This window comes from Amphiura filiformis, chromosome 9 (assembly GCF_039555335.1).
Source record: "Amphiura filiformis chromosome 9, Afil_fr2py, whole genome shotgun sequence".
Lineage (NCBI taxonomy): Eukaryota > Metazoa > Echinodermata > Ophiuroidea > Amphilepidida > Amphiuridae > Amphiura > Amphiura filiformis.
In genome coordinates, this window is record NC_092636.1 from 14,227,060 (window position 1) to 14,254,466 (window position 27,407).

The 27,407-nt window shown below is 37.0% G+C and overlaps 1 protein-coding gene across 1 annotated transcript in view; it reads right to left on the minus strand.

The window, feature by feature from the left end:
• The window catches only part of LOC140160669 (cilia- and flagella-associated protein 337-like), a 99,085-nt gene that overhangs the window by 58,974 nt on the left and 12,704 nt on the right, over positions 1-27,407 (minus strand). Inside the window, exons 7-10 of the mRNA XM_072183944.1 lie at positions 10,171-10,230; positions 8,561-8,649; positions 7,354-7,446; positions 6,705-6,797 (exon numbers count right to left, since the gene is read on the minus strand). Of these exons, the coding sequence (XP_072040045.1) occupies positions 6,705-6,797; positions 7,354-7,446; positions 8,561-8,649; positions 10,171-10,230 (335 nt within the window). The remainder of the gene's footprint in view (positions 1-6,704; positions 6,798-7,353; positions 7,447-8,560; positions 8,650-10,170; positions 10,231-27,407) is intronic.

A 27,407-nucleotide genomic window follows, 5' to 3' on the forward strand; every position in this document is an offset into this window, starting at 1 on the left:
CTTTGTAGTGTTAACGTGGTTGCGTCTTATAAACCCTGAGCTGCCCGATTAGTAAAGCAGCTGCATGCGGTACAGAGCTAAGATCCCGCACCTTAGCTTCTATCAAAGCCGAAATTTCTCAAGCTCTGGATTCGCTCCTGGATGAGCTGAGCTCAAACGATGCTGCTCGCAGCATGCGCACTAGTAGTCAGCGTAGACCGATGCCTAAATTGAAAGCTAAGAAATCATTTGGTAAATCCTGCCCTCTGTGTGAGCAAGCTGGTCGGCATGACCATGCACATTTCTTAAGCGAGTGCTCGTACCTCCCTGAAAATGACAGAAAATACCTGGCCCGCGCTCGTCAGCTTAACATCCTTGATGATTGTGACAGCGACTCGGATTTAGCATGCGCCTTTGTTGACCAATCTGACCTTAGTGCGCAGCCCAATGTTCAGACAGCGCTGCTGAATTCATGTTGATCAGTCTCCTTATGTAGATGCATTCCACAAGCACCATGCGGTCCGCATCACCATTGACAGTGGATCCACTGGTAATCTCATTCGCGAAAACACTGTCCAACGATTAGGATGCCCCATTCATCAGAGTTCGCAGTCTGCCCGTCAAGCTGATGGGTCATCCCCTCTTAAAGTAGTTGGGGAAACAACCCTCACCTTTACTCGTGACAGACACTCCTTTGTCTTTAAAGGTCTAGTTGTTAGAGACCTTGACGAAGAAATCCTTGCAGGTATTCCCTTCATGAAATGCAATGATGTTGCAATTCGCCCTGCTAAGAACCAAATCATCTTGACAGATGGTACAATTATCACTTATGGCGCCAACAAGAGTCCCAAATCCCAGCACACTGTTCGTCGTGCCCATATACTTCGTGGACCTTCTCAAAACACTACCATATGGCCAGGCTCATACGTTGAGGTAAATCTCCCTGCAGACATTGTTGAATCAGATGCTACTTTTGCCATTGAGCCCCGTGTTGATACCCCGCTCGGTAGGTTCCTACCGCCCAAACAAGCCTGGCCCAAGCCTGACGTAATCACAAGTATTGCAGGCAGGGTTCGCATTCCCAACAATACTGGTGTGCCACTTGTCATCAGAAAGCATGAACATCTTGGCCAGATACACACTGTTTTTTCACCATCACTAACTTCTAAGCCATCACACACTGCTGCAGCAGCATCAGTCAATGTCCCAAAGCCCAGTTCGCCGGTTAACTACTCAGCTGCTGTTGCCCTTGACCCAGATGGTATACTTGGCACTTGTGAGCAATCCAACTTCCGCAGTCTTCTCGATGAGTACGATGAGGTTTTTGACCTTAGTTTCCCAGGTTACAATGGTGCTGTCGGCCCTTTCAAATCTGTGGTTAATATGGGACCGGTCCAACCCCCCAACGCAAAGGTCGTCTCCCATTGTATGCACAGGATAAACTCCAAGAGTTGCAATCAAAGTTTGATCAGCTTGAAAAAGCAGGCGTCTTTGCTAGACCTGAAGATGTCGGTGTGTGTGTCGAATACCTTAACCCGTCCTTTCTTGTCAAGAAGCCTAATGGAGGCTTTCGTCTGGTTACTGCATTTGCTGATGTCGGTAGATATAGCAAGCCACAACCCTCTCTAATGCCCAATGTGGACTCAACATTGCGTTCAATTGCCAAATGGAAGTATTTGATTGCCACTGACTTGACTAGTGCTTTCTACCAAATCCCTTTATCCCATGAGTCAATGAAATACTGTGGTGTTGCAACTCCCTTGGGTGGGGTGCGTGTGTATACACGGTGTGCCATGGGTATGCCAGGTTCTGAAACAGCCCTTGAGGAACTGATGTGTCGTGTCCTTGGTGACCTCTTAGAGAAAGGTGTCGTAGCAAAACTCGCTGATGACTTGTACTGTGGTGGTAATACTGTGGATGAACTTGTTGAGAATTGGCGTCAAGTTTTGCAAGCTTTGTCTAAGTCTGGGTTACGTCTTTCTGCTTCCAAAACAGTCATTTGCCCCCAAAAGACAGTAATTCTGGGTTGGATTTGGTCAAATGGAACCCTTTGTGCTAGCCCCCATAGCATCGCCACACTTTCCAGCTGCTCGCCTCCAAGCAAAGTTGGTGGCATGCGGTCCTTCATCGGTGCATACAAGGTTCTGGCCCGTGTCATTCAGAATTGTGCCAGTCTGGTAGCCCCATTAGATGATGCTATTGCAGGGCACCAATCAACTGAAGAGCTTACATGGTCTGATAGTCTGCATACTGCTTTTCACAAGGCTCAAGCAGCACTGTCTTCCGCTAGGGCAGTCACACTTCCCCATCCCAATGATCAGCTTTGGATCATTACTGATGGATCCGTGAAGAAACATAGCATTGGGTCGACATTGTATATTTCCATAATGACAAACTCTTCCTCGCCGGGTTCTTCAGTGCTAAATTGCGTGATCGACAGCCAACATGGTTACCCTCTTTGACGAAATTGAGGCGCTGTCTATTTCTGCCTCCACCAAGCACTTCAGTCCCTATGTTATTCAGTCCAAACACAAGACATGTATCCTCACTGACAGCAAACCTTGTGTTCAGGCATATGAAAAGCTCTGCCGGGGTGAGTTTTCAGCCAGTCCTCGCGCGTCCACATTCCTCTCCACTGTCAGTCGTTTCCAAGCATCTGTTCGTCATCTTGCAGGATCAGCTAACACCCCTCAGACTTTGCTAGTCGTAATGCCCCTGACTGCACTGAGCCTACTTGTCAAATATGCTCCTTTATCAAACGTGAAGCGGAAGCAACTGTCCTTCGTGTTTCCGCACATGACATTCTGTCCGGAAAGCTAAGCTCCCTTTGCCAGCAAAGCAGCCTGGCATGCTATTCAGCAGGAATGCCCGGATCTGCGCACGAACACATGCTCATCTAGTTCAGGGCACTCGCCCTTCAAAGACAGCTACTTCTGTCCAAGATGTGAAGCGCTCTTTGCAGGTTGCATCTATCGCTAGAGATGGCCTACTTGTTGTTCGTCGTGATCAACCATTGTCCCCAACTTCGCGATTGTATTGTTGTTCCCAGACAGGTCTTAAATGGTCTTCTCACTGCCCTGCACATCCAACTAGACCATCCCTCCAAACAGCCGCACAGTTTGATGACCCAGCGTTACTTTTATGCACTTGACATGGACCGGGCTATTGATCAAGTGACATCAACTTGTCACCAGTGTGCTTCTCTGTCCAATGCCCTAAGACATTGATCGAGCAGTCCTCAAGTGACCCTCCCGATGCAGTTGGCATTTCTTTTGCAGCTGATATCCTGAAGCGTAGCCGCCAGCTAGTCCTTGTGCTGCGCGAAACCTCAACGTCCTACACAGCTTCTTGCATTGTCGAGAATGAACAACATGGCACGCTTGCGTGATGCCCTGATTCAATTGTGCATTGAACTTCGTCCACGTGATGGCCCCCCCCTGCAGTCATTCGTACTGACCCAGCACCAGGGTTTGTTCGACTCGCCAATGACAAACTTCTCACACGTTACCATCTATCGGTTGAGATCGGTCGTATTAAAAACAATAACAAGAATCCTGTTGCTGAGAAAGCCATTCGTGAGCTTGAAGATGAGTTGCTCAGACAAGATTCTACAGGTGGTCCGGCTACAGCATTATCACTTGCCATTGCTACTGCAGCCCTTAATACTCGCATCAGATCCCGAGGTCTTTCAGCCCGTGAGATGTGGTTTCAGCGAGACCAGTTTACCAATGAGCAGGTTCCTTTCACTGATTGTCAAATGATTCAGGCCCAGCATGCCTTGCGAAAAGCCAACCACCCACACAGTGCTCATTCAAAGGCCCCATTAGCCTCTGCCTCCCCAGCAGCAGAGTTGGAGGTTGGTGATCTTGTCTACCTCTACTCAGATCGCAAGAAATCTCATGCTAGAGATCGCTACTTAGTCACTACTATCGAAGGCCCATGGTGCAACATCCGCAAATTTGTGGGTTCTCAGCTTGAATACTTCTTATCGTATCAAGAAATCTGAGTGCTTTAAGGTCCAGTATTATCCTGACCTGGATTCTCGTCCCTTTCCCAAGTCGTCTCCACCCACCGAGGATTCCGAGTTTGTTGAAGTGGTCCCTGAATGTACTCCTCCAGAGCCTCCTTTCATACCTGGCGAGTTGTCCACACCTGCTACTTGTGACCCCCTGCCCAGGAATGCTAATCACTCGCCCCCCAGTTCTGAGTCAGATCCTCGCGATCCCTTGCGCGATAGCGGTCATAGCTCCAGCAATACCTCCGGTTTGGTTGCACAGTCTAATCCATGTACCGGTAACAGCAGTGAGGTTAGTGAAAGTATCCCCCAAGCTAGTATGGTTGGCCCTGAGATCATGCCACCATTGCTCACACAAAGGCGTTCCGCGCGCCCTCACAAACTTCCTGAGCACCTGAAAGACTATGTGTTAAACTAAATGGACAGGTCACTGTGTACTATGACATTAATCCTTCATCGGTGTCCTCCTATATGGTCACTTCATTGAACTTTGAACTGATTTACGTATGTCATTTGGAATTCTAAAAGAAAACTCTGGAACTGACGTTTACTTCTTTGAACTTTGAACCATTTTACATTCATGTTGAATGTCAGTTTGTCATTGCAGACAAAAAGACTCTTGAACTGTTGATGTTATTGACTGTTGGCACATTGCCTATTTTGAGTGTTCTAAACCAACAGTGTCATAAGCTGTTAGATTGGTTTCTGCAAGTCAGTTGTTAGTAGTAGTTGTTTAGTAGTGTTATCCTCACTTCCTTGTGAGGAAAGTGATCCTTTTTTTTTCTTTAAAAGACAAAAAGAGAAAAGAGGTAATTACGCCAGTTGATTCATAGTTGTGTGCCCTTAAGGTGCACTGAGCCTGGAGTGGCTCTCCCTCTCTGTCTCTGCACTCGTGGAAGCTACATGTGCCTGGTTGTGATTATCACATTAGATTAATCCCTAATCCTTTTATTGGCGCAAAGCCTTGCATTAAACCAGAAAAGATATCTTACACTCCCCATAATGCATTTCCCCAATTTTAATTTCCTGTACTGATTTGCTATCTGGTGCAACATGGGTCAATAGGGGAAGGTGGGGCATAACGGACCCCCGGGGCAAAACGGAACCACCTGGAAAAATAGGCCTTGGCAATACTGCCGTCTATGCAAATTATATTGAGGAACACAAGTATGGCTACGAGGATTTACAACAAAAATTTTATCTGAAACAATCCACTGACATTCGAGCAAGATCGAGTCAAAAAATTACTACCCGTCTGGTGTAAGATATGTAGATGTTTAATGCGCTGAAATTTAACTTCATTAATATCGGATTCCCAAATAATTGTGTATATTGTAAACACGAAGGTACTGGCCATGAGCTGTATTAAGTACATGGCCTATATGCTACGATGTATTATGCATGCAACCAATTTCGAAAAAATCGGGTATGGGGCAAAACGGAACCCTAGGTGCGGGGCATAACGGAACAGGGTTCCGTTTTGCCCCGGGCGTTTTGTCCCACAGATGGGTTCCGTTTTGCCCCAATTGGACATAACTTGTCTTCACTCAAGGAAATGTAGGCGTTATCTAGGGGCCTACTTGAACATGGCAAACACTTCGCTGAAACATAGACATATAACTAGACCTACAGATAGAATTAATGATTAAAAGTTAACCACTTACTCCACAGAGATGGTAGGCCTACTGAATATTTCTTTCTAATCAAATATTGGTCATACATATTATAGGCCTACTAGGCCTATAAGAAGTTAACCACTCACTCCACAGAGAAGGTAGGCCCACTTAATATTGTAACTGAATATAGGCCTACATATAACTAGGACTAGGGCCTACCGATGGAACAACTAATATAAGTTTGCACCCAGGGTGCCGTTTTGCCCCATAGGGGGTTCCGCTTTGCCCGATAGTGGGGCAAAACGGATTTTTTTGTTGAAAATATTTCTTCATTTTTATAAAAATTGTAAGATTCAAGTTATATTGGTTAATGGTATATTAAAGGTAAATACAAACTTCAACTGAATATATAATTTTTACAGTCATATTACTTATGGTGACGTCACAGAGCATCCTCAAAGTTAAGTGTTCCGTTATGCCCCACCTTCCCCTAGTGACAAAAAGTACCTCAATGAACAGAGCACATCCAGATCTTGCAAAATATGTTTATTTCTTGACTATCGACCCATGTTTAGCCAGTCTATTACTCATAATGAAAACAAAGGGAACTGTACAAAGTAATGGGAGTATCATTTGATCCTGCATTTGATGAAATGAGGTGATTTATCATGTTGCAATGGATTCTGGGAAGGAAAGATATTATACTTAGTTCTCTGGGTTGATAGGATGAACAAATTTCAATCTTTTCCCTGAGAGCAGCCAGCACACATAAAATATTGAAAAAAAAACCAGTGCATCTGGTCGGATTCAAACTGGCGACCTTTGTAACACTAGCACAACGCTCTAGCCAACTGAGCCACAGAGGAATGCCGGAGAAGAGCGGAAGATATAAATATATACATATTAGGTTCGAAAGATGTTCATCGCACATCCTATCACTATATGCCTGTCTTATACCTTAATGTTTATCCTGTACCATTGATAATGATATTAATACATCCATCACTATCTCCATACATTATTATGCATTCATCATGTCCTACACAACTGTACTGACCCCCCCCACACACACAGACACACTACCCCAGTCTTACCTTAATGTTTCTCCTGTACCATTGATAATGATGATATTAATGCACCCATCACTATCTCCATACATTATAATGCATTCATCATGTCCTACACAACTGTACACAAATGGAAAACAACAGAACATTAATACAATGTATTATTGATACACATAAATTGGGAATATGTTCCAAAAGTAAGTATTAATTTTCAATGTTTTTTAGTATCACCGATTTGGGCTAAACATATTCGTTGGTAAGGTGATGAAAAAACCCTACTCGATGGGTGGAAAAAATTGCCAAGTAGGATTGGTCAGTCTGGATTTTTTTTTCTGGAAGAGGATAAATGAGCCTAAAAAATCACTAAAAACTTGACAATTAATAATGAAAATTTTCTGAATTTATTTGAAAAAATGTCTGTCTAAACCAATCCACTTTGGAAAAGAAACAGATATTTTTAATTTCATACAGCTAGAAAAATTTTAACACAGGTTAGAACAGGGTTTTTGATCATCTCCTGAGGGATATGATTGCACTCTTCCAATTGGAATCCATACACCCCCTAAGGAATACAGGACCTTAATCTCCTACACAAGGGGTGTAGATTTAGGTTATGTCTTCCATAGGGGGTGTATGGATTTCATCTGGATTAGCCCATTTTATCACTTTTTCTTACCAGTAATCCAATTTGAGAGGAGTAGTCTCTAACCCAGTCACTTGACAGTAAGGTTCAAATGTTGATAGCTCATAAAATTGAATTTCACGATCACTGAAAAAGACAAACAAAAAATATAAATTTAACAAAAATATCCATAATGGGGAAGGTTAAAGTAAGGGGCTGTTTATATATATATTGACATTTTTTGTGCATTTTCTGTCCCAACATCTCGGAAACTGTGCACAAGAACATGGAAAATGTAAGAAAAACATTAAAATAAAAACTGCCCCTATAACATGACTTGAAAACTTCATGGCATTAGGCCTAAAGGACATTATATGATAAAATGTTATTAGTAACAACAGTCAGCATGGTCAGGAAAGTTTCTGGTAAGCCAAATTAATGAGGTAAAATGAAAGAAAACTCTCTTACTATCTTCAAATTTCAAATCGGTTGAGGGCACGTTCCCCCGTGACGCTACACTACTGCCACTTATATAGCTAATTTTCAGTTGCTATCATTAACCTCCTGTGGCCAAGGCATATGTCTAGCAAACCTGAGATCCTGAGTTTGATTCCCAGGTAGGATCACCCCCCCCCACACACACACCACCCACCCACCCGCCCCACACACACATTTCCTTCTGTAATAAACATCTCAAAAAAGTAACTAACCCCCTTAAATAATGACCATTATTCAAAAACGGTAATTGTATTACAAATCTTAAAAATGCGTTGGAAGCAGAATTTATTTTTGCATATTTTGACACCTCATTTGTAGCAATTGATTAAATATTGACGGCACAGCGTACATTTAAATCAATGTTACCCAAGATTTGAAAGTTGCAGTAAATTGTATTGATTTTGTATTCAGTGTAATGGAAGGAAATCTGTGTAATGATATCGGAGTGTTTTTATATTGTAAAAATTTGTATGTAAGTGCAACTTTCAAATCTGGACCTCACTACATTAAATTGACAGGTGTTTTATTGCTTTCTGGGCTATCGAATCAAATGAGGTGTCAAAATGCGCAGAAATAAATTCTGCTTCCAACGCATTTTACAGATTTGTAATACATTGGGGGTGTTTCCATAACCTGACCACCTTTTCTGACTACCTTTTCTGACCATTTTTCTGACCATCTTTTTGACAAGGTAGTCAGAAAAGGTGGTCAGGTTATGGAAACACCCCATATGGGGTGTATAAATTTCAACTGGTTTACTTACCCTGTTCCTAATATAAGCTTGTTAAAATGAGTCATGATGACAAAATCTGTCACCCATTTGGCTTTCTGTCTGTTTGAATTCTGGTCAGCCTGAAGAATAAACAAATGGAAAGAGTAAATAATACTATCACCTGTACTTCTGACACTCTTCATCTATTCTGTTATTCAGATTTCCTTTTACAAATTAAGAGCTGTCAAAGGAACCTTGGAAAAAATTATAGATACTCTTTCGCCTACTTCTATTCTTCTCCCACCTCTTCTTGTCTTTCTTCATCCTCTTCGATCCTCTCCTCTTCCCTTTCTTTCTTCATCCTTCTTCTCTTTATCTTTCTACTCCTCTTCCCCTCCTGTTCATTTTCCTTCCCTTTTTTTGTTCTTTCCTCTTGCAACTCCTCTTCTTCCTCTTTCTCCTGACAACCTGACAGCTGTCCTTGTCAATCTTCTTGGAACTCTTTCCCTTTCCCATTTTCCTCCATGCACCTCTCCACTCCTCTTCCTCCTGACAGCTGTCCTTGTCAATCTTCTTGAACTCTTTCCTTTCCCATTTTCCTCCATGCATCTCTCTTGGAACTCTTCCATATTCTCTCCATTCAATTCTACATTCATCTTCCTCCTGACATTCATTCTTATACTCCTCATCAAATATTTCCTTGAATTGGACTTAATTTCTGAGATATTAATAGTTTTTGGAAACAGTCCATTAGTCCAAAGGGTCATTAGTCCAAAAAGGGTCCACGTTAGAGTTTAGGTCATTTTAGGATATAATTTGGGTCAGGGATAAGGTTAAGGTTAGGGTTAGCATTAGGATTAGGGATATGGTTAGGCTAGGATAATTAAGTGTTAGCATTAAAGTCATATGGAAAAGTTTTCCTATGAAAGTCTCTTTAAATAAATTATACTCGACTCCAGTGTGTGCACACTGTATGTACAGAGGCGTTCGAGGTCAATGCACAATGCATACATTACCACACAGCACACTAAGCAGGGCTGTACGGAAGAGGGTATGGTTTTTCCTACTGTACGACAGCATTTTGTAACCAATCAGATTCCTTTTTGTAGAGTAGAATCTGGCGAAGTATTTCTAGGAAATATCGTGTGAGCCAAGTCAATCGGACTGACAATTATCAATTGAGGGCCGTCTGTAGCACGCTACTTTAATAACACGGGGTGCATGTCAGTGTATTTCACAGTAAATTGAGTGAGATTTTGGGAATACCTTGCGGTGTTTAGTGCTCCTGTACGACGAGGTCTTTCATCAGATTTCCTTGAAAATCGGGGAAAGTAGAGTTTAATATATACATGAGACAATTAAGAGTGAGCCAAAAATAAAAGACTTTCCCTTTATAATAATTGAAGTTGAAAGCGAAAAAGACAATTTTCTCCCATTGCTTAAATGTGGGACCCTTTTATTTGAGCAAAAGAGACTACTTTTCCGTATGATGGTAAGGTTTTGGTTTAAGGCTAGGGTTAGGGCTATGCTTAAGGTTAGGATTAGAGCTTAGGTTATAGGTTAGGATTAAAGTGAAGTTTAAGGTTAGGGCTAGATAACAGTTAGGGTTTATGACTATAGGTTAAAGAGTCTGTGGACATAATGCATTATTGTTATCTTACCATGACTGACTTTGTTCGTTTCAATTCCATTACACCATTCCAGAATGATATAGTCCCATCCTGATACAATACAAAAAGTGTAAGTAAATAGCACTTGTAATTGATATGAAATACACATGGATAGCAATAGTTCCTATAATAATAATTTTAGTTGAATGAACACAGCCTGATATAAAGTCTGTCTACTCTGAAGTACAAAGTACCTGCAGCAGAGACACAGCACTACCCACTGTTTACATGCTGTATACGCGCGCATTGTCACTTTGTACTTCAGAGAGGACAAACTGTAGCGTGACGTGTACACTGCGAGATGTACGCCAGTGTGTGCCACTGCAGTGTGTGTGCAACACCAAAGTGATTCAAACCATGCCAACTCACTCATGATTGGTTAGTATTTTAATTATTGTATCCAAGGTTGTGCATTCATGTTGTAGTTTGAAATAAGCGATATACTCTCTAAATGTAAAAGAGTGAAAAACTCACTCCCCAAAATGGCAGCATGGTCTGGTCAAATTTTAGTGTAGAGTACCATAATAGGCTTCAGGTACTTCATAATAATTTAGCTAGAATAATTCTCTCAGCAGATATAAGGACACCAACTAATGATTTAATGAATACTTTGCAGTGGGTTAAACTTGATCAAAGATGGCATAATACTCTATTAATGACTGTTTTCAAATGTTTAAAGAATGAATATCCATCATACTTATCTTCTCAATTTGATTTTGTTCATGATAACCATAATCATATAACTAGAAATCATACTTCTAATACATTAATTGTTCCAAAATTTAAATCAAATTCAGGTCAACGTATTTTTCACGTCCAGGGCATGCATCATGTGGAATTCTTTGCCACCGACAGTAAGAGCTCAGATGGAAAATATGACTTTAGGCCAATTTCAGTCAAAATTAAAGAAATTTAGGCCTGTCTTTATCTACATTTTGTTCATTTGCTTGCTTGATTTTTGTATAAATATAATTATTGTATTTCTGTATTTTGAATCATGGTATTTATAATTATCTTGTAGTTGATGATACCATTATACTTATTTGTAATACTAGTATATTGTAAATACATTATACTGTATGCTATATCGTAAAATATTTTGTTGCTATAACATGTATACAATGAGGGCCTGCTTGAAAAGCAGTGCTTGTCACTGAAGCAGTATTACCCTCAATAAAGAAAGAATAAATAATAATAATCTTACTATAAATAGGGGAATGTTGTATGTATCTATGTATCTATCTATGTATCATGGAAAGGCTCCGTCAGTTTCGATCCAAATGTCGCCAAATTCATACGGAGATCGATGAATATACGGAACGTGTTTAAACTTTATTTGGTTGAAAACGGTCAAGAATTGGCCTCAAAATCAGTGAAAATGTGGTACGTTGCTATGCTGGGTAAACAAAAAAGGGAGTCAGTTGTCAAGCTAGCCCGTGCGCGTCGTACGGGCGTATCTAATGGGCTATTCCAGATAAAGTATGCACACCCCCCATAGAGGATATGGAAACTTGATGCTCTAAAAATCTGGAAATCCTCATACAAAGAGCAAGAAAAGTCTGGAAATCCAGGTAGCAAGTGTGTTCAAGGGGGTTGAGGAATAAGATTTTGATCAGGAAAAAAACTGGATTTCCATTAGCCATCCCAAAAAAAAATTCTGGAATTCCAGGAGTGAGGAGCAAAAACCCTGGAAATCCAGGCAACATTATTGTGTTCAAGGGGGTTGAGGAATAAGATTTTGATCGAAAAAAAATCTGGATTTCCATTAGCCATCGCCAAAAATTTCTGGAAATCCAGTAGTGAGGTTAAAAAAATCTGGAATTCCTAAATGAAAGACAAAAGGGCATACAGGAATAGTATGACCAAACAACTGTTGTTGTAAAATGCAAAATAAATGGAATTCCAATATAGGCCATAGAGGAATTATGTTTAAGATGACCAGAAAACTTGGAAAGCGTTATAAAAAGTGTGTGTGTGTGTGTGTGGGGGGGTGCAGAAGATCTGTAATTCCATAGGGCATAGCTGAAAACTGTTAAAAAATAGTCCTGATTTCAGTGCGTATGAATGTGTATCTGATCTGACCAAAAAAAAAACAAATTAACGAAATAGCCACCAAAATATAATATCAATTTCCTGGATTTCAATGTAAGCAATTTTGCACTGAAATTTATCTAATTTTGCATCAAAAAATTTCCAATTTTTTATTATAAAAATTGAGCCAATATTCCCAGTTTTGAGCAAAGTCTGAAATGGTATCCCTTTTGAAAGCAAGTTCATTGAAAGCAAACTACTAACTAGTAGGAGCAAGAAGATCTCTGGTAGGAGTGATGATGATGAGTTGCAAGACCTGTTTGTTTTACCACTGACCTTTTTATTAAGTTCAAGAAAAGTCAATACTATTATGTAATTGTTCATGGTACATGGCACACACACAAAGGGAAAATCAATATTGTATTAAAGTTCTTGGTCATAAACCTCTGCCTCTTCTTCATGCAGTACTGTACATTGTAGCCCTTTTAAATGCTACATGTACCTATCAAGGCTATCATCTGTTTTATTTTATAAATTATTTACTGGGGTGCTTTTAGAATATTTTAGTTGAGATGCATGTACCCCATGTAGCTGGATGTCAGAGAGAAACTTTCTTAATTCTGTGTATTAAAAACAAATCTACCCATCGCGGCTTGGGGTTTTAATACTAATATTAACAGGCTTGATTTCCGGGATTGATTGATTTTCAACGATGGATACAAATTTTAAGTTTAGCATTAGTTTTTATTATTATAAAAATTAAAATGTGACAAAATAAAAAAGTAAAATAAATTTAATAATACTTAATAGTATTAATGGCTACGAAAAACCCCTTCTCTACGGGCCCAACCGATCCAGAATTTAAAGTGTATTTTGCTTAAATCATAAAATTATACCATATTTTGGCTGAAATTTAGAAAATATGTCAAAATTCTTCCGATTTTGGTGATGATTTTACTTTTTATAGGGCAATTTTAGCTTCCCTCTAGAAAACAAAAAGCACAAAAACACCCGACCGTATTTGAAGTTGAAAGGTCTATCTGCCCGTAGAAAAGGGTGGGTTTTTTAGTCGCCTAAAATACTTTTAGATTAATAAATAACATAACAGAAAAAAAAACCCAGAAAATTTGACAATAATAGTTTTTTTCTGATCATTTTAATGCAAATTTTGAACAAATAGTATTGGCAAATTCATATAGCGATAAAATGCCAAGATTACACATAAGTATAAAATTTGAAAGAGGGACTCTTAAATATACATTTAAAAATCCAAAAGTAAAAATCAAGAAGTACATATTAAAATTGATTTACTATATTATTTAAATGATGCTCCTCGCCTAAAAAAAATCCGGACCGTGTTTTGTATCTGGAAAATGTTACGTATAAAAATACGAACTAAAATGTCAGACGAATTCGTCTATGGATTGTCTGAAATTGATAACATTTGAAAGAGGGACTATGAATAGTTTTTTTTTTTTTTTTTTAAATTTAACAAAACTTGCAAACATTGAAAAGTTGATTTAAATCAGCGATTTGTTTAAATCATTTGATTATCAATTGATTTTTAAATTGACCAAAATCAGGTTTTTCATCAAAATCACATTTTAAATCAAAATATCACAATGTGAACCAAAAATCACATTGTAAACCAAAATCACATGAATTGAGTAAAATTTACCCCAAAGTAAAAAGGAAAAGATTTTGCTCTGCTGTTTAGTAAAATTTTGCACAATACCGGAGTAAACGTGTTACATAATCAAGTTGAGTAAACTTTACCCAGTTAGAAGGGACGTTCCCTTTTACCATCCAAGAGTATGATTTTATCAATGATTTAGTAATATTTTTTAAGAGTGTACAATTGTGCTAATTCATTTCATCTTTTTAATGGCATTCAACATGATGAATGATGAGAGATTTTTACTTCAAGTGATGCAAATAAGACTATACTCAACTGGTTTTTTTTAAATTAGTCAATAAACAAGCCTCTGAAGACAGGCCAAAATCAGGTTTTTGATCAAAAATCACATTTTAAATCAAAATATCACAATGTGAACCAAAAATCACATTGTAAACCAAAAATCACATGAATTGAGTAAAATTTACCCCAAAGTAAAAAGGGAAAAGATTTTGCTCTGCTGTTTAGTAAAATTTTGCACAATACCGGAGTAAACGTGTTACATAATCAAGTTGAGTAAACTTTACCCAGTTAGAAGGGACGTTCCCTTTTACCATCCAAGAGTATGATTTTGTCAATGATTTAGTAATATTTTTAAGAGTGTACAATTGTGCTAATTCATTTCATCTTTTTAATGGCATTCAACATGATGAATGATGAGAGATTTTTACTTCAAGTGATGCAAATAAGACTATACTCAACTGTTTTTTTTTAAATTAGTCAATAAACAAGCCTCTGAAGACAGGCACTGCTAGTTTAAGACTTTTGGGCATTATTTTTTAATATTAATATGTTAATGATAATTGATATAGGTTCTAAATTATTTTCGTTAATTAACACTAAAAGTTTGCATTGTACACAGGCTTACTATATTCAGTCACATTAATTTGCTGTTTTGGGGGAAATTTGTGATTTTTGCTGACAAGGCTAAATACGATAAATTACGGGATATTTTATATACTGGTACTTGTGAAAAATATTATGGAGACTGGAACATATACACAAAATAATATTTATATAAATTATTCATTTATATACATTATGATCAAGTTTTAGCTTGTATTGATTTCGGCGATTTTGTCCTTAAAAAAATCAGAATTCTGCACCCATGACTGCATAAAAAATTCCCAGATTTTTCAGTTCATTTATTATTAGATGCATTTTAAACCCACACGCTTAAACTTTTGATTGTGAAAACAATTCACCTGGACTGTTGATCATGTGCCATGTCGGCCATGAATTTTGGCAAATTCTAAAAGCAAGATTTCAGTGCCTCGATTTGAAAAAATAATTGATATGTTATTGACCTATAAAGTACCATTTCATAAGAAACCCCTTTGACACTTTTACAATATGCATTATATGAAAAGGTAAATAAATCCAAGTAAGGTAAGTAAGTGCTCACAGTAAAGTGCTCAACCAAGAAGGGAGCTGGAATATATTTAAAATAGACTTGGTGGTTTATTAAAGCATGAAAAACATGCATATTAGTTCATTATGAAACCCTATGAAAACATGCATATTATGAAAAAGCCTGTGTATGACAAGGCAAATAATATACTTCTGTTAATTTTGCTCCTAAATGGTATTTTTGGACTGCGTTATTTTATTCAGTTCATGACCGGTCAGAATGGGACACTTTGAAAATTCATAATTCGAAAAGTTTTTGTCCGATTTTGACCATTTCCACCAAAATACTTCTGTTGATGATATCCAGACAACAATCATTTGCAACAACAATATGAAATTTTGATGGTCGCCCTAGTAGCCTGTGGGTTGCATTGAAGGCCTACTATGTATGAGGGCGGTCAAAAGTTCAGAGAACAAGGTATGCTACTTTGTCGCATCGGTAATGAATTTGGTCTCATATGAAAGCTAGCTTGATCCTTCAAAACATTACTGCAAAAGTATTTGATTTTTGCATCACTGTATATGGGCAGGACACTCTGCTGAGGAAGCCTACCTCCTTGAATTCACAGGTACTACTGTTGGAGGGTGGGATTCCCTATCAACGTGCATGGGTTCATCAGGCAATGATCAAAGTCAAAGACAAGATATTTAATTTGTTATCGTCTTTTAATGAAGTAACCATTCTTGTTAGTAGAGAGGCTCTTTGGTATGAGTGTGTACAGTCCTGAGATCAGAGATCGACTACCCACTAGATCATCTAGGCAGCCCCAACTCTCTGGGTGTTTCCAAACTAAGTTACTAAAGAATAATTATTATTCTCTCATTAATATGATAAGAGGCCACTTAAGATGATTGTTGGTAAACACACCATCATGATGTTTTGGGAGGTCTGACTACCTCTTTGCTCATATCATGAGGAATCACGACTGGTTATTTAGACTGATCTTAAGTGATCATTCATATGATAATGAAGTGTTAAGCACTACTGGCCTTCTTAGTTTGTCCACTTAGAATGTTGGTGCTACCTAGCAAGCTTATCAATTATTCATGACTCTTAATCTGTTTATGATTTGGGTCTTCATTGGTAATTAGTACCATGATTCCTAAAACAATGGAATCATGATACCAATTATTATTCAGCCCATTTCTGGTCTCTTACAGGGTTCCCCCTGCACGTTAAAGATCCTCCGGATCGTCAAATAAAGTATGGATATAATACGAGGGTGTATTATGTAAGAGACCAAAGTAAAGGCAAACGATTTAAAAAACAAAAGAGTAACCGAAAATGTAAAAGTCAAAATTTGGAGAGCCTGTAAAAATACATATTAAGTGGTTAGTAAAAATATTAATGCATTCTATATTATGATTTAAGATAATGAAATAATATGCGAATGCAATGTAAAATATAAAAAAATTAACGCGAAAGTGTCCATGTTGTTGGCTCAAACATGAGCAGGCAAAACAATTCAAGATGAAGAGTGTTTATAGTTCATTCGTAGAAACTGGATGAGCCATGAAAGTTCAATTTTTATTGTGCTTGAAGCTTTGATGATCGCTAATTGAAGCTTTGATGATCGCTAATTGCTGATTCAGAACAAACAGTCATTAATAAAGAAAGAGTTATTGATGGAAATCCGATGTGTCAAATGTAATGGTCTGACAAATACCGCTGAAAATTGAAGATGCTGACTTGAAACTGTCCATGGCAATGTTGACAATACACATAAAAGTCAAGTCCATTTAATTGTCTCTGCCAGCGAAGCATTATGATAGGATGTGTCACAGTGCCGTACACTTGTTAGTGTAGCACAATATCACAAGCAATTATATAATTGGTGTAAACAAACTTCAAAACAAACTAACTGGACCATTGTTGATCATTATCCATGAAACAAGTTTAACACACTGTCCTCATCTGCAAGTGGATGCTAGAAAAGAGGCAAAGTTTTACATATCATGATATAGGTAGTGCAAGCTGGTAGTAGTTCTTTGTGATGCTTCATTGACATAATCTTTTATGTCTTCAAAAGTTTCTGGATGAAGTGCTATTGACATTAATGCATGTCAGCAAAAGTTCCCATTGATTCATTTGTTGACATGAATGGTTGTGTTGAGAGCAGTAGTAAACCAACACTGGTCCATATCACAAGTTATAGAGATTATAAAGCCTTTCAGCAAAATATGCATGCAATATTCATAACTAGTTGAAAGTCATAACAAATGTTGCACATGCTTCTGAAATAGCATCATTATAGATATAGGTAACAAGATGTAGTACAGGTGAGATGAAGGTGGCATCATGCTGTATTAAGTATTGCATCATAAAGTTCATCAAAGCTCATTGTCGACATGGAATAATGTTCGCTGATGACACAATGCAAATAAACATTTGGCGTGCATTCGTGGAGCGTAATCAAAAGAGGCGATGAATATTTTGAAGCATGTTTCAAATGTTGTTCCGTTTAGAAAAGTTCACGTAACTTTTTAAGCAATTAGCCTTATAAAAAAATGAACATTTTATAAAGGTGCATACATGCACATGAAGATAAGTGTATGATTGATATCATACTACTTGAGCAATAAATTACTTGTACTGTGATGGCTTTAATGATGGCATAAATTGGGGAAATAGTGTTAAATTTTGTATAAAAATGTGATTAATAATATTGAATGAAGTGGAAATAATAACAATAATTAAAAAGTAATGTATCAAAATACCATCTCAAGGATGTGAAAATAAGGAGATCTTAATGCATACTCATAAAGGGGGTACTATTGACACAGTAGGCACCTTAAAATACATACACAAGATAATAATACTAATGAATATTGTATTATGTCATAAGTTAAACATGCATAGCATCCAAGAGTACACTGCGGTAAAAATTTTAATAGAATTCCTTGCTGGCATTGGCCAAAAGTCATTTCTATAGAAGCCAAAATTGTTTTATTTGTACAACACTTGGAGTATGGTTGATTTGAATATGTTATAGTAAGGAGGCTATGCATATTGCATATAGTTTGGAACTGATGCTAGCAAATGTTGCAATTTGCTGCATTGAGAAAGTTAAGCTTTAGTAAATAAACTTAACAGTTAATTCATAGTCATAAAAACAAAATCCAAATAATCAAACCATGTTATATGTTTGAGTAGATTGTCTGAAATGAAAAGAGTGTGATTTTTCATATAGATAGGACTGACAGAAATAGCCTCATTAACTATCAACTATTTTATGGAAGCATTACTGTATGTCCAATATGGACTATAATAAACTCCATCTAAAAGCATTTGCTCCAAGGAGATAGCATTGGGTTGTGATTTTGTAAAATTATGTGATCAAATTAATAGTAGCAAAACTGTTATAAGTGATTGAAGTCACGAATTGGTTTAGCATATTGAAATATTAAATCCAAAACATTTTTATGTATATAATTATGTGAAGAATTAATGAATACTCTTGATTACAGCATTATATAAAATACCATCATGCATACATAATAGTCCGACTAGTCTTAACAAAATTGATTAAAAGTACAACTGTACATCAAAATGCATTACGTGTTTATTTGTTTGTATTTTAATTAACTAATTAATCAATTATCATTATTTATTAATTTATTAATTATTATTATTATCATTATTATTTTCTAACATTTTGCTAAACAAAAAAACTTCTGTATAAAAAGAGGTTTGCAAAATATGCCAATTGATGTTGATTCTGAAATGCTCAGAAATACAATGTAAATTGTAAACCATGTTGAGGTATTCCTGAGCACACCTATTAGGAGAAGGGACTGTGGTAGGCATAATATGCAAGTCAAATGAAAGTATGAAAAGTATCACAATAGATCCACAATCTAACAAAGAGTTTATTGGCCAACGTTTACTCTGCCTTATAATGTAAGCATGAACCACAAGAATTCCTTTATCTTTCAAAGTCTTTGATCCATGTAAGAACTTGTGTAAGGGCTGATTTTACTATAAGCCCAATTGGGTGTTTTACTAAACATTTGGAATTGAGTGTTATTAAAATGTAGTTGAAAATGCCAAATGAAATTGAATAAATTGGAATAGAAAAGTAAAGTATAATTGGCTGGGTTTTCAAAGTGTTACTGTAATTATATGGGCCTTTATAGTAAATTTAAATTTTAGTAGAGAACTCTATTTATCCTTTACTTTATCCTATTACTTGCTACATTACTACAGTAGCTTATAGTGAAATATGCATCTCAAAATGAATTTATGACTTAATAGTACACAACAAAATTTCCCTATTGAGAATAGGTGCAAACATGGCAAAGAGACATTGATCGAAATAACAATAATTGTGCTTGCTTTAATATTAAGACACTGATGTAAAGTGTACACAATCATGATCATTTTTTGTTTTGTTTTGTTTTTGGTTTAATTAATAAACCTGGTTGATAAGACTAATCTTAACAATGAACTAACATTTTGCTAAACTATTGAAATTTTCTGTAATAAAGAGGTTTGCAAAATGGTATCATAATATGGTAATTGATTCTGAATCCTGAAGTACCTGTTTTTGGAGGATAAAGAGCTGCAAATCTGAGCTATATTAATGTATTCATAGGCACACCTATGAGAAACCAAAGAGAAGGAGCTGTGGTAGGCATAATAATATGCAAATCTAACGGAATGATGAACTGAATCACAAATGATCCACAAACAAAGAGTTTACCTGGCCAAAGTTGACTCTTGTGTGTGCATGGATTAAGTAATATGGGACCTACCAGAATACTTATATTTCTCAATGTCCATGCTAGCTCCTGATCCATGTCAAATTAGGTGTTTTTATTAAACATTGAAATGTGCATCTAAAATCTCCCATATTCTGGATACTAATTATAGAACAAAATTTCCTTTTAAAAGGTAATGGATGGAACACATCAGATTTAAGTAGTAACAATTATTGTTCTTATTTGGTCATGTTTACTTTGTTGAATCTTAGTATTGAGTGCTAGCAATTCAATACCATGTTACAAAATATTCACCCAATCAGAACGCTGCAAATATTGTTTGATTATATTCATTTTTAACTTAAAAGTTTTAAGATAACAACTTGTCCTAATTAAAGAAAAATGATCAAGTACATTTTAAAAGGGGTAATGGGTTCGGTAGAATGATGTAAAGTGTTAGATTAAATTAATATAAATATGATGGTATGAAGTACCGGTACATGATAAGTAAGATAATTACAAAGAAAATTAGATTAGTAATTTTTGATGTAGGTATGAGTGCACTGAGGTGTCTAACCACATGAACTATATACAGAAACATAGGGGCAAAAATCTGTCAAACCAGGACGACAGTTACCTTTAAAATCAATCAATGAGTTTGTTTAACTTGATAACCGTATAGCAAACTAAACTAATTTGGTAAAAATTGATACGCAAACACTGCTATCTTGAATGTAAGGTAGTTGGACAATTCATTTGGAAGGCATAGGAAATATACTAGAGTTTTTATGTCCATAGATCATTTGGAACTTTATTTGAGGTATGTTGATCATTTTGAAGCAGTAAAGAGTTGATAACCTGAAGAAGTTTAAGAGGAGGAGAAAGTGGTGAATAAGTTAAGTCACAAAACTCTAAGAAAAAAAAACACCATAAAAATTCAGTGAAATTGAAATTGAATTGATGCTGTCAACAACAAGTGGTCAAAACAATATCTCTCAGGTAGAGACAGTACATATCAATTCAGAATTGGTTGAGTCCATATGCTGAATTGAGTAAAGTCCATATGCCAAATTGATTTAGTATTGGTTGAGTCCATGATGCCAAATCAATTTAGGATTGGGTCCAATTGTGTCCAGATCCTGGTTATTCCAGGATTGGGAAATTATGTCCAGATCTGAGTTAATTCGGATTGGTTGTTTCCATATCCAAGTTAATTCAGGTTGGTTTTATCAATATCTGTGGTTTTATCCATATCAGAGTTAATCCAGATCGGTTGTATCCGTATCCGAGTTAATTCAGGATTGGTAAGTTATGTCCAGATCTGAATTAATTCAGGTTGGTTAAGTCCATACCAAAATTAATTTAAGATCGGTTTTAAGATCGGTCTATGCCAAGATAATTGCAATTGACAGCAGGTTCAATTTCTGACTTAATCTGGTGTAACATTAATAGAGATAATGAGAAGATTGTAATGAGTGAGGAAAATATTATTGTACTGTAAAAGTTTCCTGTTAACACTAACTCAACTTTTCATTTCAGTCGACAATATGACTTGTTCATGTGTTGAATGAGTTATATTTGTCGATTGACACATTTCCCACCATTTTCAGTATATAATACTGTAAATTTAATTTTATTGTAATTAACATGATTAAGTGAAGGTAGGGGGCAAATCAGTGCCTCATTCCATTTCTGCCCTCCATTTCGTTAGTCTTGCTCTATCCCTTCTCATATTGGAGGGCGATTTTCTCTTTTTCTTAGTTTCAACTGAAGATGGGCATGTTGGTAAAGTTGCACTATTGATTTGCAAAATATGTGTTTTTCCAGAATGACCATTTGTAAAGTGTTCACAATTTGGGCATATAATATGTGCCTCTTGTTTACCCATTGATTTAGTGTCTTTTCGATTATACCTGGGATATGGGCTATATGATCGTTTATTACGTGTCGAACTGACTGACTGGTCAAAGTATCGTTCTCGGTATGGTCTGTCTCGACTGAGAGGCTGATCATTATAGTAATTGTGTCTGTCCCGTCTGTCTCTATTATCATAAAACTGACGTCTGTCTTGTCCGTCCCTGCCCCTACATGATGATCGAGATGCTGATCTAGGTGGGGGTTCATGATATCGGTCTCTGTTATCAAAGTCAAGTGTATCATGATCGTCATTGTTGTCATGATATCGGTCTCTGTTATGAAAGTCACGTCGTCGATCTCTAGATCCTTGTGTATCATTATCATCATTGTTGTCATGGTATTGAGAGACAGTAGCAGTGGATTTTATTTGTGTACGAAGTTGTTTAACCTGTTTTATGAGTTCTGCGAATTCAGCTGTTGGTTTAGATTTATTTTCTTTAGCTTCCATTTGTGAAACACTAGCTATCACAGGCATGGAAGGAGTAAAGAGACCATAAGGGGTAGTTATAGGGTGCTCAGCCTTTTGGTACTCTTTTTGTGCTCGTTCAACATTTTTCACCAAATGCACTGCATCCTGAATTGACAATACATCAAGTTCATATGCTTTGCCCCTCAATAATGGGCTTAGTCCGGCTAAGAAACGCCGGAAAACTTCTGCATTGGCCTGCTCATCATCATAATTTGGAAATGCTGTGTTTACGAGATAACGTAAGTCGGCCAAATATACTTGAATGTTTTCATCAGGTTTTCTTGGTCTAGCATTTAACATGTCTCGAAAAGTTGTGAGAAAGTCATCATTATGAAATACCTGACATAATTCATGTTTTGTCATCATATAGTTGGCTTTAATATTGTGCGAGAGTCCTGTGTATACCATGTAAGCATTTCCGCTTAATCTGTTAGGTAAAATAGATCTTAATTTAGTGTGAAAAGCGACTTCGTCCTGGTCATTAAACACTGCGCGTACACTATCTTCTAGTCTTGCAAACCATTCTTTAATTACTTCTCCGTCTTTGCCTTCAAATCGTTCCGGTAATTCTACATGAAATTGCCAATTATTTGCTAAGTTTGCCATCTTTGATTATTTTAATTGCCTATAAACCTATCAACTTGAATGTTAAATTATCGGGTCTAAGTAAGGTCACCCTAACATTATGTATAATGTCTTGCAAATTGTGCTTTAGTATGTTTATAAAAAGTAGGTCGATACCTGACAATAATTAAACCAAATTATATCAACAATTTAAAAACAACTACAGAAAGGTACGGGTATGGTTGATAGCTGACTATTTTGTAAGCAGAATACATGTAGGCCCATTCCTTTGCAGAAAAGTTTCCTCGTAGCTAGCAGAAATTAGGAATATAGATGATGGAAATGAAACAGAAGTGGAATTAGAATATTCCTTTAGATAGCTGGGGTATACAATTGTATGAACATGACAAAGGGAAATTGTCTATTTGCCCTTGTTAATGTTATTACAAAACAATACTCATCATACCATTTACAAAAATATTGGACAGCGCTGAATAAGGTTGGATGGTTTGGATTTCTGGAGATATTAGCTATTTTATGGCATGTATAGGAATAGCTATCTTGCATGTAAGATATATGTGAAGATGTTAATAAAGAGGATATATAAAGAAAGATACATATGTAAGTTATTGTTCTCATAATGGTTAGCTACAAGCAATCATCCAGGATGATAGGTTTTTCAGAACATTTTTATGTACCATACTTTATTACTCTAGCCTTAACTGCAGCTCGATCCACACCCAAAATCTACTCTTAAAGTACACTACATTTTTGTACAAAAGAATATGTCAAGTAAAATAACTCGGTGAAAATTTACTGATACTTATTCAAAACTATGGTGCCAACTGTGGGAGGTAAGGGAATGCCATCAAAGTACAAAGTTCATTATTGCTTACCTTTTGAGTGTTATCAACTTTGAAAGTCTTTCAAAATAATTGCATGTCAAGTGTTTTCAGTTTTTCGGTGACTGTAAATATCAGATGCTGAAAGTTGCTTTCTCCAGTTCAATTTGAAGCAATGTTTGTAGTTTCACAAAGTTTTATAAGGTGATGAAGATGATGCCAACAATTCAAGAAGCAAAATGCGAGAAGTCAAAGTAGCCACTAAATCAAATTGCACATCAGCGAGGAATCAAAATGACGAGAAGTTCAACTTCAATTTGGCAAGAAACGATATTGCCAATTTGGATGAAATCAATTGCCTAGCGAGATATCAAATTGCCCCATACTGGCCACCACTTGTTGGAGGGTGGGATTCCCTATCAACGTGCATGGGTTCATCAGGCAATGATCAAAGTCAAAGACAAGATATTTAATTTGTTATCGTCTTTTAATGAAGTAACCATTCTTGTTAGTAGAGAGGCTCTTTGGTATGAGTGTGTACAGTCCTGAGATCAGAGATCGACTACCCACTAGATCATCTAGGCAGCCCCAACTCTCTGGGTGTTTCCAAACTAAGTTACTAAAGAATAATTATTATTCTCTCATTAATATGATAAGAGGCCACTTAAGATGATTGTTGGTAAACACACCATCATGATGTTTTGGGAGGTCTGACTACCTCTTTGCTCATATCATGAGGAATCACGACTGGTTATTTAGACTGATCTTAAGTGATCATTCATATGATAATGAAGTGTTAAGCACTACTGGCCTTCTTAGTTTGTCCACTTAGAATGTTGGTGCTACCTAGCAAGCTTATCAATTATTCATGACTCTTAATCTGTTTATGATTTGGGTCTTCATTGGTAATTAGTACCATGATTCCTAAAACAATGGAATCATGATACCAATTATTATTCAGCCCATTTCTGGTCTCTTACACTACCAGAAGTGAACACAGGGTCATCCTGGAAATTTGTTCCGACGGTCAGTGGTGAAAACTCACATAAAATTTAACAATGTACTGCTGTAAATGGTGATGAAGTCCTTGATATTCAACAGCAACGAAATGGTCCTTAGAGTTCAGGGATGGAATGAGTGTCCTTGAAGATCATCCAAGGTCCAAAAGACTTGCTGACGCCACTAATGATATACGTGCTGGTATAGTAGCATTGATAATGAATAAAGAACCAAACAAGAACGATAGCCACAAAAATGACAACTCTGATGAAAGTGTTTATAACATAAATTTATTGGGTATTACAGGGTGTCTTCTAGATGGAGTCCCAGTATCTTTATGCACAAAATTGGTACCCAGTTGACATAATCAGGTGAACGCCTTCTATACACTTAGAATGAGGGCCGAGACAAGTTTCGTCTATATGAGATTAAAGGTGATAAGACATTAAATCACTGGAATTATGAGTCTATTCAGTGGACGCACCTGGATCTCCCACCCCTAAGAAGATCACCACTCAATCACATAGTGGAAGGTCTTCATCGCTGTTTTCTGAAATTCAGGAGAGTCATGCCAAATGAAAGTACAATCATGGGCATCTATATCATACAATTTTGATAGTAAAATTGAGGCAAGCCATCATGTGAAGAAGGTTGGTGGTAGGAATGAGACTATTGTGTCCTGTACCCAATTCTCAGTTTGCCAAGCTGCCATTCACGACTAACTATAAATCAACCATATTGTGGTCCAGCCAGGGTCTCTAGTTAGTGAAACCTATTTTAGAATTTTAAGACCTACCTTCATAATACCAGGTTTGCTGGTGATCAATGCTGGTGAGCCTTCACTGAAGAGTGGTTCATGGAGCAATCGGACAACGTCCGTTTGTTGATATAGAAGGTTTCAAGAAATATTGCGACAGGTGCATTTAGGTATGCAATGACCACGTTTAAGATTGACATAGAAAGAATTTGGCTAGTAGGCCTACTCTTTCAAGTACCTTGTTCTACTTAACTTTTGACCACCCTCGTATGTGTACTACATGTAAAAAGTCAGTCTCACATCTTCTATTTCAGATATATTTAATGGGTTTAATACATGTACTCTCCCAAAAGCAAGCTTGAGAACTGGTTTGTAAAAACGTAAATCCAGTTTTAAAACAACAAAATATTCAGTGGAAACACTCATGGCTTTCGGTGTATTATGACTCTTATCATGTATCGTGTTTTATTCATACGTCCCCAAAGAATATGTAAGCTTTTTTGACCGTCCCCATCAGGGAATTCCTTTTTACAAAGGAGCACCTGCATGTAGTACAAGGTACTGCCGCAATTAGCATAAGCACCATCGGCCCGAAATGATCGGACTCGTTTTACTTGCTGTGGCTTCATGTATTTATCATGTAGCCTATATATTATGTAATATATTTATTTCATTATATTTAATATAAAAACAAGATTTGAGGCTTTAGGTATTTTAGTCTAAGCTCAAACCAAAGTAAGAAAGTTTGAATTCTTATGCATATCAAATTATCCATTGACAATAAAACAATATTCGAGATGAAAGGTAGAAAAAAAGATCTTGGCTCAAGACAGAAAGAACAGTATTAAATAGAACATAGTTAAGGACATAATTAAGCAATTTTGTCCTAATGAATTTTTTGAAAGAACTGAAGCAAAAAAACTGAGTTTCACAACCCAATCCGTTTACAGTTCGAAACGTTACAGTTCATGGACTTAAAGACCCGGTTTAACAAAATATTGCAATGCATTGAGAAAGCAACATGATTACCTCGTTCCTCCATGTAAGTAACTATATTTGCAAAATGGGGCCGTAAAATTTGTTAGGCAATTGAAAACTCCAACCTCTATACCCCTCCATGAAATTCTAGATTTTTCATGAACAAAACAGGGTCGGAAATCCAGGTTTCTTCCTCAAGTATGCTGTGGAATTCCAGACATTTTAGAATAAATTGTATTTGCCCACTATGGGGGGGGGTGGCATAGGGCCTACGATGAATGTACATAGGCCGTGATATAAATAATGATAGACTTTTTTAAACATGATCAGCCAGTGCTGGCTCTGGAACTGGAAGAATTTTGGTAGGCCCCAAGCCGAAACGAATTAAATCTCAGCCCCAAAGTAGCCTACCATTAGGGCCCCAATTTAAAGTAAATTAATTTTAAGCAATTTTAATGTAAAATTCCAAATTTTAAGGTAAAATTCCAAATTTTAATAGGTAGGCCTATAATTCACATAATTTAAGATAGGGCGGTCAATAAGTTCAGAGAACAAGGTACTTGAAAGAGTACTAGCCAAATTATTTCTATCTCTCTTGAGCATGGTCACTACGCACCTTAATGTACCCGTCGCAATTTTTCTTCAAACCTTCTATGGCAACAAAATGGAAGTTTTACGATAACTCCTTGAGCCACTCTTCAGTGAAGGCTCACCAGCATTGATCACCAGCAAACCTGGTATTATGAAGGTACAAATATAGGACTTAAAATTCCAAAATAGGTTTCACTAACTGAAGGCCATGCCTGAACCACGATATAGTTAGTTTAATTAACTGGCCCCTCTGTCGTGAATGGCAGCTAGACAAACTATGAATAGCGTACAGGA